The sequence below is a fragment of the Pararge aegeria genome, chromosome 11 (genome assembly GCF_905163445.1).
Source record: "Pararge aegeria chromosome 11, ilParAegt1.1, whole genome shotgun sequence".
In the NCBI taxonomy this organism is placed as follows: domain Eukaryota; kingdom Metazoa; phylum Arthropoda; class Insecta; order Lepidoptera; family Nymphalidae; genus Pararge; species Pararge aegeria.
This window is the reverse complement of record NC_053190.1, coordinates 6,529,651-6,543,226: the sequence shown is the minus strand read 5'-3', so window position 1 is coordinate 6,543,226 and position 13,576 is coordinate 6,529,651. Positions and strand designations below refer to the sequence as shown.

At 36.2% G+C, this 13,576-nt stretch overlaps 1 protein-coding gene across 1 annotated transcript in view; it reads right to left on the bottom strand.

Annotated features, from left to right (window-relative positions):
- The window catches only part of LOC120627241 (stearoyl-CoA desaturase 5-like), a 30,203-nt gene that overhangs the window by 4,876 nt on the left and 11,751 nt on the right, over window positions 1–13,576 (bottom strand). Inside the window, exons 2-6 of the mRNA XM_039895147.1 lie at window positions 10,324–10,444; window positions 9,457–9,569; window positions 6,858–7,020; window positions 6,351–6,524; window positions 4,394–4,579 (exon numbers count right to left, since the gene is read on the bottom strand). Of these exons, the coding sequence (XP_039751081.1) occupies window positions 4,394–4,579; window positions 6,351–6,524; window positions 6,858–7,020; window positions 9,457–9,569; window positions 10,324–10,421 (734 nt within the window). The 5' untranslated portion in view covers window positions 10,422–10,444. The remainder of the gene's footprint in view (window positions 1–4,393; window positions 4,580–6,350; window positions 6,525–6,857; window positions 7,021–9,456; window positions 9,570–10,323; window positions 10,445–13,576) is intronic.

The following is a 13,576-nucleotide window of genomic DNA, read 5'->3' as shown; positions in this document are numbered from 1 at the left end:
AAGCTGACCACTTAGTTTGCTGCGAGACACGGTTTTTATCAATTACAGCTGATGGAGAACATTAACCCAGTTGAAAAATTATTCTAACCTGGTTCTGCTGATTCGATGCTAATTAAAGCAACGTTCACTCACATCAACCACTTTTTATACATGTCGTTAGAGTTTTGGTTTTAATGGCCGGTTTACATAGATCCATCAATCTGTGCCCAGAATTACAACCGGAACAATATAAATCGCGTTTATTCTAATACACTTTGCGAACACCAGTGATTACATCTGCTGAGATGATGTAACTAAAGGTGGAACGTGAAAAGAAGATGAAATACCTAAATTGGCTTTTAATTTTAACGTTGGTCGTATTGTATCAGAAGCGAAACTAGTGGATGCAGTTATGATAACAGTACAGTATATTGAGTCTATTGAGAAACCAAAACAATAACTCGTTAGAATTAAGAAGCTGATATTGAATTAAGACGGACTCATCCATATATTTATACGTGAAATAAAAACATTGTACCCCTTTTTAAGAAAATTGAGCGGACGGAGAAGTATGAAATTTCCCACGCTTATAGTTTATAGAGAAGGAGTACAGAATGCTAAAATTTTTTTATAATTTTGACGGAGAATGTTGTAGTTATAATAGTAATAACCTAAACCACAGAATTACTAATAATACCAATTAGGTACACGGGACTCATGAGTTTGGTACCAACAATTTAAATAAGTTTTTGTTTTTTTCGATCCAACTTTCATTCTTATTTCGGAGCTTTCTTTTTTGCGCTAAAGAACCTAAAGTAAGATATTTTACCCGCAGAAAAAAATCAGGTGTAACAGCTACTGTGTTTTTTTGAAAATAATATTATTAAATTGGTTCCTATTTGGTTTGTAATGTATCGTATTTACTATGGCTTGCCTGCCTATCTATTTAATTTAACTTTTTGGAAGCAATTTCGGTAGGAAATATATTTATGCTTTCCACCAAAATTTTGGGTAGTCAAACTAGAGCATTGGTGCATACTGTAAAGTTGAGAATCTGCTTTCTCGCATTGAATTCCTAATTAATTAACCAAGTCAATAAACTATAGTAAACTGGACTAAAAGCATCGAAATTGATATAAAGTTACGGATCGAAGTAAAGCTGAAGTTACATCGTCTATTAGATACTTTCCATGTTTATACTAGTAGGTACGTTTGTTTGTAATGAATAAACACTAATAGACAGTCTTTTTTTCTATTTATCGTGTATGAAAAGCTACAGCGAGTAACACACCTTTGAGAACATTGTACACGCTCTCAGGCATACAGGTATCCTCACGATGTTTTCTTTCACCTATGAAGCAAGACATATTTTGAATTTCTTAAAATGCACATAACTTAAAAAAGTTAACGGTGCGTGCTGAGATTTGAGCTCGGCCCCCCGAAAGTGAAGTCGAAGTCCTACCCACCGGGCTATAACCGCTTCTAAGTGATAAACAACAAATCCTCAAAACAAAAAAGCCCCTACAAGTATTACACCCGAGTGGTTATTTTATTAAGAAATATCTTATATATATTTATTTAGAGTGTATAGACCTATAAAATTAATACCAGCTAGATACCTAACTTGTGAGTGTTCAGCTTTATATTCGAATAGTTAAAATGCGGTCGCGTCGTTATACAGTAGTCTTAGTAAAAGTTTTGCCTTCTCGCAATCGATTTTTCGAGTATGGAAATACTTGAACATCGTAGTGATGAATTGATGATGAATTCAATTTGTATTCAATTCTTTAGCTTGGGCTTTTGTCAGAATTTTTGTAAAATAATAATCAGAAGCACAAGATTTGCGACTCTAAAATGAATGTTATTAAGTTCATTTTACTATGACGATACAGAGTTTGAAATGTGAAAACGACTCTTCGATTGCGAGCAAGCAAATCATGTACTACAGGCTACAGGGCAAGATAGCTTTCACCCAATAGATAAGTGCATGTTTTGAGACATTAGTAACATGACTCTATGAATAAAACCGTGTAATTTCGTACGGCCATTGTCATTTCTCTCAAGGCTTAGTGACTGAGAATCATTATTGTGTATTGGAATGAAGACAACAATCAATGAAATGACGCTGTTGCACGCAGCGAGACGTTCTTATCTACGCAATAAAACTAAAACGTCTTTCTATTCATTAAAGCTCATTATTATTGAAGTGTCTAACGTTACGGTATTAATTGGAGAAAGGAACAATGTAGGTTGGTATGTCAGTGCGTATCGATTCACTTCAACCTTGCCTATATGACCGAAAGTTCTGGACCGGAAGAGATCCCTAGTTTATTATAAGGGAAAGTGCCTCGTTGGTCTAGCGGTAAGCGCAGTCAACTTCAGATCCAGAAGTCCTGACTTCAATCCCCGGGGAATTACTACGTACTCTTTCCGGTCATAACGGAGCTGCCGTTCCATCGGAGTATGAGAGAGAGAATAGAGAGTGAACCTGTGTCTGCGCATACTTGTATACCTTAATATCTCCCGTGTACTTTTCTGGAGATTTATCACCGTGGCCGAAATTGATACTGTCGCACGCAATACTGCTTGGTGGCAAGAGTTTTTTTATTTAAACTATAAGTAGAAGAAGTGTTATTTGTGGTAATTGATCGATACAGCAAAGAATAAAAGTTACGGTACAGTTAAGAATATTAAACCTATACTCCTAATTATTTTTACGCGGCTAGTGTTAATACATTAGTATGGAGTAACTACAAAATAGCGAAACCTTAATAAAACGTTTAGCAAGAACCCAGAATCAAAAATCTTCTTTTTATTTCTTTATAAAACATATAGAGCCTTATTAATAAACGTGTCACAATGTTCAAATAGTTAGTAATTAATAATTTATCGAACAAGCTTACTTCTGTTGCCTATGCAGTCAAGAAGATACGCCACATGACGGACATAGAAACTGCTAGGCTAGACTATTTTAGTTACTTTCACAGCATTATGTGATATGGAATTTTACTATGGGATAATGCTGCTGATATAGGTACTATTTTTGTGGTGCAGATGAGGCCTGTTCGTGCGATCTATAAAATTGACCCGAGAGATCGATTAAAAGATAAATTTAAAGATGTTTAATGAAATCCAAAACAAATGTGAAAATATAATGTATGTTCACCAAAGTGTATCTAAATTTAAGAGAAAATGTGACTGCAATAACTTGAACAAAAATAAACTTTTAGTGCAATAAACTAGACTACATAAAATAAGTATTAAAGGAAATTGTATAAAAATTTTCAATAAAATACCAGTTGATATATAGAAGACGTACCTTAAAAAGTTCAAAGTAAAGTAAACGTAATCCTATAGAAAAGTCCTACTATAGTATGAAGGACTACGTCAATGATAAAATAATAAATTATTGCTCTAATGAGGTTACTTCTTAAATTAGTTTTAAATGTTAATGTTATCGCCATCAACTCCATGTCATATGATACATGTAATGCACGCAAAAAATACCATCTACGAGTATGTGCCTACTTGAATAAAGAAATATTTGACTTTGACTTTGATTTTGGACTAACAGGAGTCAGGACGACAAATTATTCAGACGTTATGCCTTTATTAGCAATAGCCTTTAAGTATTTATTACCAAAAAATAAATAAAAATTAAACAAACTCAGAAAAACAGTACTTTAATTGTTTTGTGACTATTTCTCACCCGTTTGGGGTGGCTTCTCGTTTCTCTGAGAAGCAATCAGTCAAGTCGATTCATTGGTCGCGGTTTGGTAATCTTACTGAGTAGGTGGTTAATCTTGAACAATTAGTCAATTAGATGCCAAAGGTCGTTGATATTAAATCTTTACATTTTTAAAAATCACCATGATTTTTAAAGTTCGTTTTGACACAATTATTTTATACTATTAGTGGAAAGTTTCAACATTGATCTGCTTTTTGGAGCAGGCGCTGCCATAGAAGACACCATTATTCATATTATTTAAGCTAGCTACAAAGCTATGCTTTCAAAGTTAACGAAATAAAATTGAGATCAGTTGGAAGGCTTCGTTCTTCTATCATTTAAAAAATAAACACGTTAATCTGTCAAGAAATCTCAGAAAAGTAAGCAGGAAAATATAAAAAATAGCATATCCACGCAACCGTTGGCATTGGACGATAATCACGCTGGCCAAGTTTTGATATACTTTACTCGTCTTAAAGATGATTAGTTATGGAGAATTCTCGGGTATTCAGGTATCCACCTGATTTTCACCAGTGATAAAAAAATTTCTTATAGTTGAGTTGAGTTGAGTGAGTAGAGAGCTGCGCCAAGGATAGAGCTCGGTCCACCCACTAGGCTATCATAACTTCGGTGTTGCACAGCTAAAATCCTCATTCTTAATTATTTAGTAGACTGTTTCAAACTAACTTGTCATAGGGTCTATTCCCCCAAACGTGCGCTGCGGAGTTTACGAGCCACGTGAAGTGAAGCGAGATGGTGTAGCGCAGGATTGATCCAACGTACCACGACGACCAAGGGTTTTCGCCCCACAGTACGACTGGCAGCCACGCAGGGAGGATAAAGCAGAGTAATGGCATCACCACCAGGTACGTTCTGTAAGCAGTTAAATAAAAATATGTGTAACGTGCATGTTAGTGTGATAATCATCATCAATTCAACCTATTATCAGCCCACTTCAGGGCACGGGTCTGCTCCCACAATGAGAAGGGGTTAAGGCCGTAGTCCACCACGCTGGCCCAGTGCAAATTGGTTGACTCCACACACCTTTGAATTTTATTCACCGTCTTGAGAACACTCCGGCATACAGGTTTCCTCACGATGTTTTCCTTCACCGTTGAAGCAATTTTCATTTAGTTACTTAAAACGCACATAACTTAAAAAAGTTAGAAAACTTTGTTAGGCCTCCCAAAGGAAAGTCGATCTCCTACCCACTGGGCAATCGTGATCTATAATCGTGATAATACAGTTCTGCAATCAGTCTGAAGAATGTGGCTCAAATGTAGAGCAAGTGATAGATAGGTAAGTGAATAAATGAATTTGTTTTTATTTTACACAACATCGAAACCAAATATAAACCAAACAATGCAAATACAAAATGACGATGAATGACAAAAAAAGACTGAAAAACATTCATGCTCATCACCGAACATTTTCCAGTATCTGGGTGTTTATATGTATATTATAAGTATTTATGTATATTATACAAAAAAAATATTCATCAGTCATCTTAGTACCCACAACACAAGCTACGCTTACTTTGGGGCTAGATGGCAATGTGTGTATTGTCGTAGTATATTAAAAAAAAAAAAACGAAGGATAAGGATAAGAAGGTACATTTTGGCGGCCTTATCGCTACACAGCGATCTCTTCCAGGCAACCGAGGAAAACATATAAATACCTACTAAAAATACACGAATAAATACAAAATAGGCTTAAATCTTCAAAACATAAAAGGTTTACAATAGAAAACAAAGAATAGTAGTAATAATCATGATAAACCCTATCGATGCTCGACCAAAATCGATAACTGGTGTGGAAGTAGAACAACATCGATGTTTACTTAATAGTGTACTACGAACCTGATAATTGCCTTGATCTGTAGTCTTACTACCATCGCTAAAAGCAAAGTTTTAATACCGTTGACGTTTTTGTTTCAGACACGTTATCCATATTTTAACGACGTCAAGGTACCTACCTAAAATAATTAGGGAAGCACGAAAATTGAGAATTTTAATTTTTATTCTTTTGATCAAATCAATTAGTTTTATTTATTTTTGCTATGGGTATATTTTTAAAATTAGTCGGGTGGGAGTGTTAGGCCATGGTAGTTACCATGCCATCTACAAAGACGTGCCGCCTAAAAACGGATTAGGGCTGTTAGTTAATATAACCGACATAGTTACTCCTAACAGGTTAGATCAGGTTAAATCATTCCAGGTCTAAGTTGTAGATGCTAATAAACCTCACTATCCTAACTGCAAACTGCGAGGTCATTATATTCTCGTTGTTCGAGGATCCTTTAATGCCTACGTGATGTACAACACATAGCCTGTGAAGGAACGGAACTTAACGAAGTTGGAAAATTGATTATAAGTATGCCAAAGTTATTATCATTGAGCGAATCGCTTTTGAAGCTTTCGAATAACGAGTATGAGCAATGATGTATTTTTGATCGAAGACGGGACCAAAAAGTTTTTTCATCATGTAAACTAGTGATTACTGGGAAGTGGGAAGTAAAACAAAAACCAGTAAATAAATATATAGAAATAAGAAAGTGATACCAAAAATTACCTGATCCTTTTCCTGCGAGATCTTTTGTTTGTTTGGGATAAAATGTATCCTGTATGTAACGTTATAAACTCACTTTTTTTGGAACATTACGATGGGGTCCTTTTCCAGATCCGACATATCTACTGATGCACCTTTCTCGAACACCTCCTTGTGTTTTCGCACCATAAGCCAGCCCATGTGAGAGAAGAAAAACCCTCGCTTTGCGTTATGTGGATCCGCGTCTGTCTCCGTAAATTTATGATGCACTCTGAAAAATAAAGTACGAATAATTCCTATTTTATGCCACTTAAATGGGAAGAGTGCCATGTAGTGACCGCAGATCAGAATACAGTTGTCAGCACCTCTTGTCTTTTCGAGGGAATCGCAATTCGCACGTGGTCTTCGAGAACTAAGGCAATATAACGAAGAACGGGCAGTAGCGTTTTCTTTGATACTAATTACATCAACTGCAAACACCAACCCGTCTACCCAGCATAATGAACCTGGGTACACCGAAAAGGAAGTTCGGCTTCCTTTTACCTTACCCTCTAGTTGTGAACAAACTTTAGTGTAGCAATAAAACAATTTGATATAAATTTACCTGTGGTCGCGTACCCATTCGTAGATATGGTTCTGGAAGGCCATGGTCTGCATGAGCGCGAGGAAGAGCCTCAGCGGCCAGCGGGCCTTATATGCGCGATGTGCCCACAGCCGATGCGCCCCCGCTGTCACGCCCATGGCCGACATCGCCGAAAATAGGAGCGCTATTAACAAACATGGTCATCGGTTAGTTTAGAACAGCCGGCTAGGGCACCTGCTTTCCGATTCAATAATTTTCCCAACAAGTTGCCAACTGGTGATCTTTTGTAGAACGCATAATTTGACAGCGAATGTTGATCGAGCTGTCAGTTCGCCACTCGTTAGTATAGATTTCGGAAAAGTTACTGAATAGGGTGCTGCCATTAAACGCAATAAAACAAAAGCTTTATTAGTTCACTAAAACTTACTAGTGTTTATATAAACTATAAGGGTGCATAAAGAGGACAAAATATGTACTAAGGGTTTCAGGGAATTAAATACATAAACCGGTTGACACGTAATTTCCTTCTGTAGTGGTCATTAGGTTGAATGACCGCTTATTTTCGTTCTAGAACTTATTAGAGAGGCAAAATTCTAAACTGGCCTGGTTAGCACGCCGATCGCAATCTAAACAATTCAACACATTAAATGTAAAATGTATATTTTGTGTGTCTAAATCGAAACGTGAATTTTAAACTGTCGGCAAAGGTTTTGATTATCGCCCTAAACATTATATACTTACTCTGCAGGTAAACATAATTTTAAACAAATTCAGACTTATAACAAATAATTTTAAACATGCGATCTACAAAAAAATAAATACAAATTAATGAAAAAACTTTTTGTTTGCTTTCTTAACTTTAAGTTATATTTGCATTCATGATAAGAAACTTTGAAAATTTGTATTCAGATTTAAACTCATCTCAAGATTGTTTACATCTTATAAAATACCCAAACCGACAGAGAAATTCAATTAGTTACAAGGAACAGCCACCTAAGGAAAAGGGCATTAAAGGCTGAATGGAAAAATATTAACACACAGCAAATATCTTAATCACACAGCCTGCGGTAATAGGAATTTTCAAAGTTTTTATTTCGATGACATAATGGCGTTTATACACGGGTCACCGCGTGGCAAGATATATATATAGATATATAGATATATATTTTTCCTCTACAAGTTAGCCCTTGACCGCTATCTCATTTGGTGGTAAGTGATGATGCTGTCTAACGTGGTAGTGGCCTTATCTGTTAGGGATAAGGCTGTTTTTTTTAAACCCATTACCTAAGCCGCAATCGATTTCTACAACTCGTACGGGATCGCTTGGCCGCACGTCTTAGTCGGACCGGTAAAAAACAGGTTCAATTATCTCATAGGAAATGAAGTTTTTTAGAGCATAAACCTACTACATAAAACGACTATGATCACAAGTAGATAATAACCGGGACCGACGGCTTAACTTGCTCTGTAAGGCACGGGGGACTATAAGGCAAGCGGGCCCGCAACTCCAATTTGCTAACTCCGGGCAGGTACCGAAAATTCTTTAACAGAAAAACCCGAGTCTTTGCCCGAAATGATGCACAGCATGACGTACATGTAGTAGACGACTTTTTGCCTATGTCATCGGTTTCACTTTTGAGTTATTTGCGGTGTTCTTATAGTGGCTGTATAAAAGAGTCATGATTTTGACGACCCGAAGCACGGCCACGGGTTCGATCTCCAGCAGTGGCCATGTGGCATTTTGTAATTCCTGAATTTTCTCTGGTCTGGCGTGGTGGGAGACTTCGGCCGCGGCTCATTACCACCCTAGCGTCAAAGACGTACCACTAAGTGATTTAGAGCGTAGAAACCGATTAGGGGGGTATGGTTTTAATATATTTGTCCCTAGCAGGCTAGCCCGCTTCCATTTAAGATGGCATAACAATAACCATCATGTCAGATTGCAGTCAAGGAATAACTTGTAGTGGAATAAAAAAAATCTTGCTGACAACGCACCACACGAAACACGAAACTATTCTATTTAAAATTGACACTCGTAGAAAAACGAACGAATGGCACGTCGTGTATCGCAAATCGTGCTGTACGGTCGTGAAAATAGCCCTAAGAGTAATGTTATAAACACAACAACCATTATATACAACGTGTAATGGAAAACCGAAATAATACTTCACATGCTTAAAAGGTAGCGTAAGTACTATGCGCGTGTCGGTCTTTTATCTTCAATAGCCTTGTCATGAGTAAACACTTGAAAGTTTTGAATTCGTTTGTATAGAAAAATAAATATGCATCTTTTGATTTAATATTTTTACAGGTTGATTTTTTAAGAAATGTACTTACGCATCCTTCAATAATATTTCGTAATTCTGTTACACTTTGTATATGAGACTTATAGAAATGCGTAATAGTTGTGAGGTATTTTTCTATTATGGTTACGGATATTGGAGGCCTATCCAATTTGAAACCATGCAAAATGAAAAAAAATTGATTAACTCCAAGAATATCACATTTGAATACCCTTTAAAAGGAAAATACGTCATATTTGGTTTCACTGAAATGTAATAAGAAAGGAAAAGTCCAGAATAGGTTGAAATAAAGTATGATAAACATGACACTAACTTACCAAAAATGATTGTTAATAATTTTGTTTTCCCTATAAATATAAGATAGAAGCCGTAGAAAGTAGCTGCGTGAAGATAAATAAAAGCCAAAACGTTCCTCCATACTATTTGCCATCTGAAATAATAAAAATAAAATTAGTGTCAATATTTTTCGTAATTAATTACCTACATAAATATTCTAACCTCACAATTCTCATATAAATATGTGGTCTATAAGTCGAACGCGGTTGTAAGTAAAAAACTACATTGTAGTTTTTATTACATTTTAATACAATTTACGAGTATGTCAAATTATAATACATTCAGTAGATCGTCTACCCAACTAACCCATTTTATATCGAGGACGAGTGAATCCAGAAGAGCCACTAAATCCTTTCGGTATTCTTATTAGAACGAGTATACCTCTGTTTTATTTTTACAAAGGTATCTAATATTTCTCAAGGTATATTCAGCAAAAAAAATATTCTAGCTTTCTTTGGTATAGACAAACCAGAAAAAAATGTGTGCTGGGTGTATTCAGCACTTATACAATAGTGGATAAGGCTTCGGCTTTTATTAGGGGCGGCCGAATTCGTTTCCCGACACACACCTGCCACTAACTTACACACACTAACAAGTTTTCTGCTTTTTAAGCAATTAAATGTAACTTGTTTGAATGGTGTAGAAATACATCGTGAGGGAACCTGCATGCCTTAGAGTTCTCCGTGATGTACTCAAGGATGTAGTCTACGTCTACACATGGCCAATCTACACATGGCCAGCGTGGTGGACTACGACCTAAACCTTCTTACTCTGAGAAGACCCCATGCGCTGTAATGATACGGATGTAGTCGAAGACAAAAACTAATGCTTTATTGCCGATTACTTACTCATAGTCTCTCCTTTTGCCATGTGAAACGTATATGGGTGTGTCTTCAATGTTTTTCTCGTGCGTTTTGTCCTCGCTTAGGAAAGCTGACGCCGTCATAGTTCACGCTGATGTTTCTTTTCCTGGTAAATTAAATTATACTTTATTAATAATAAATAATCTGATTAATAAAATCATTAATTACCTTCTAGTCTAGTGAATAATCTTATGAACTAAACTACAGCCGGTAGATAAATATTCTACTGTAAGTTGCCAAGAGGTCGACAATGAGTGAGGAGGCCTTCTAGCATCTAATTTCTGAATTTTATCCGGTCTCGTATAGAGGCTTTAGCCGCGGCTGTACGAGATATTATGTAAACATAAGTAAAAAACTTTATTAATAAGATATACGTCAGTGAGTTTTACAGATACTTTTCAACGACTGGGATTTAAACGATTAAATATCACTGCTTTAACTTCGAAGGAAAACATAGTGAGGAAACCTGCATGCCTGAGAGTTCTCGATAATGTTCTCAAGGGCAAGGGTTTGTTTATTTGTTACCTATGTGTGACTCAACCACTACACCGATCGATATGAAATTTGGCGTATATTTAGCTTGTACCCTGGTGAAGGACAAAGGATACTTTTCATTCCGGTAAAACTAACGGTTTTTACGGGAATTTCAACAAAATAGATACAAATCGGAAGTAGTCGCGGGCCACAGCTAGTATTTTTTATCTTAATATATATAAATCTCCTGTCACGATGTTTGTCCGCGATGGACTCCTAAACTACTTAACCGATTTTAAATTAAATTGGCACACCGTGAGCAGTCTGGTCCTACTTAAGAGATAGGATAGCTTAGGTCTTTAATTATAAAATTCAAAATTCATTTATTTCAAGTAGGCCTAATATAAGCACTTTATAGTCGCAATTTTATTTGATTGCAAAATATTTGTCTATGATTAATTGACAGTCACATCTCACATGTTATATATAAATACTACTATACTCATTTAAGGCTTAGCTATACTGAATACTTTGAAAACAAAATCAAACGCAGACGAAGTCGCGGGCAACAGCTAGTAAGCTTATATATTTTTTATAACCGTAGAAAAATACTACCGTACGGAGTGTACGCAAATATTTACAGTGTTACATCTTAGTCACAAGTTTATGCTATAATATATAGGCTTCAACAGAGGACCTACTTTTCGAAGTCAGCTAAAAAATTGTGTCGTTTGACACTCAAAAGTATGCTTGAGAATTAGATACATCGAGGTAAGTAGGTAAGTTTTAAAATAATGTTGGTTTTACACTCACTATAATTGATGGTAACGAAGTTTATTATTAGCCCCGAGTTTTCGTTGCAATGTAACCTTTAACTATTATGTTTTAAGAATATTTTTAGAGGTTTCCACCTGACTCATGATATGTAGAAAGTTATTATGTTTAGTATTTACTATTGTGTAGTTACCGTTAGAGAAATCTTGCATTAATGCCGAAAAATGCCCTCAATATACTATGCTTGTAGACAGACAGATAACAAAATAAAAATCTTATTTTGCACTTGACAACGCATACATTGTATACTCTTATCAATATTAAGCGAGTATTTAGTCATTAGTCCCATAGAAACTTTCAATCTACGACTCAATGTATAATCTCGAATTATGTATTCGTAGTCCGGCCACCGCCAGACTTCTAAGGGTCCTAAAGGACCATGGCTTAAAGCTTTCTAAATTAGTAAAATTTAACCTAAAAAAAATAATCCAACTAAGAGACATTCTACCAAATAAATAATTTTACTCCTTAAAGGTGGAATTTTTATAAAATCCTGAAACATGTATTATAATTTTCAATAGCATTTTTGCTCTATCCGTTCGAGTGCTGCTTTGACACAGACTGAAAGAAAATGCTTTAAAACTAATACCTACCCCCTTTTTGAATCAATGCCGGAAGACTCCCCGATAAAAACATGGGTTACTTTGCGGATGACAATATTTTGCCATAATTTATATCAGATAGAAAAATCTATGCGGGGTGGTTAATTTTTATTATTTAATTTATAAGCAGCATCATAGAAACCCCTCTAAAATGAGCCTATTGATTCGTATGGTATCGTATAAATGCAAATTTTAGAGGGTTGCTTATATTAAAAAAAAAATAGCCTGTAACTCCGCCTGATGCTTTCGGAGGTACGGAGGCATCATACAAGGAAGAATCATTGAATGATTACGAGTATGAAGGACGCATCTTCTTCTTCTTGGAAGTTGGTTAACATGGAGTGAAAGCTCATGTCGTATATTCATGCATAGATTCCTAAGCTTTCCAAAACAAGGTGACAGCTAGTTATGATCTAAGTAAAACCATAAAGGTATAAAATGCTGGCATAAAACTAAACCAAAGTTTCGAGAGGTGGTGGCAGTCAGTGACGAATCAGTCTAATGTGGTAGCGATCTCACTTTACTTTAGGGGTATGTCTGTTATATTGAACCCATACCCCGGTAATCGGTATCTTCTGACTATATCCATTTTTTTTCCCTTTCGTTTGGTATTATTCTTATAGCCTATGGTGACAATCGATACTTCTAAGTATTTAAATAAACTTAAATACTTAGAAGTATCGATTGTACAGTTACCGAAATTGGACATCCATGCAAACGATTATACAAACTCTTCCCTTGTCATCAGGTAAAAAAACGTGCGCATGATGCAGTTTTTTTACCAATAAACGTGAAATTACAATGACTCTGGTCTCTGAGGCGCAACCTCAGGCGCAACAGCAATTATTATGCCAAATCGATGTCAATGCAACGAGGTATTGCTTTCATGTGACACCATTGTTGAAATGTTCACATGACCTTTGCAAACGAAGGAGTATTGTCGAAAAGTTGAGACGCGTTACTTTTACTTCCTCTGAAAGAAAAGTAAAATATCGAAACCTGTTCCGCGCTTGACCTCGAGTGAGGAGCGTCAGTTTGCGTCGATCGAATAGCACTTTCTCCGCAGCGCACTGAGTTTACAGACTGCAAATCTCCGTCGGTAACAGCTAATGCCTCGGTCACACTCACGTCAATTTGTTTGAAAACTTGATCGCACATAATAACAGACGATTGCCCAGGCGCAGCGGTTTGCGCTGTGGAATTTTAGTCTTTTGAGTTACTGTCGCCCGTTCGTAAGTCCGAGTCGTCTAACATTTGTGGGCTTATTATCATAATCGCAATTGCCATAATCGCAATTGTTATTATTTGTGGTGTTGGGGTTCCAAGGT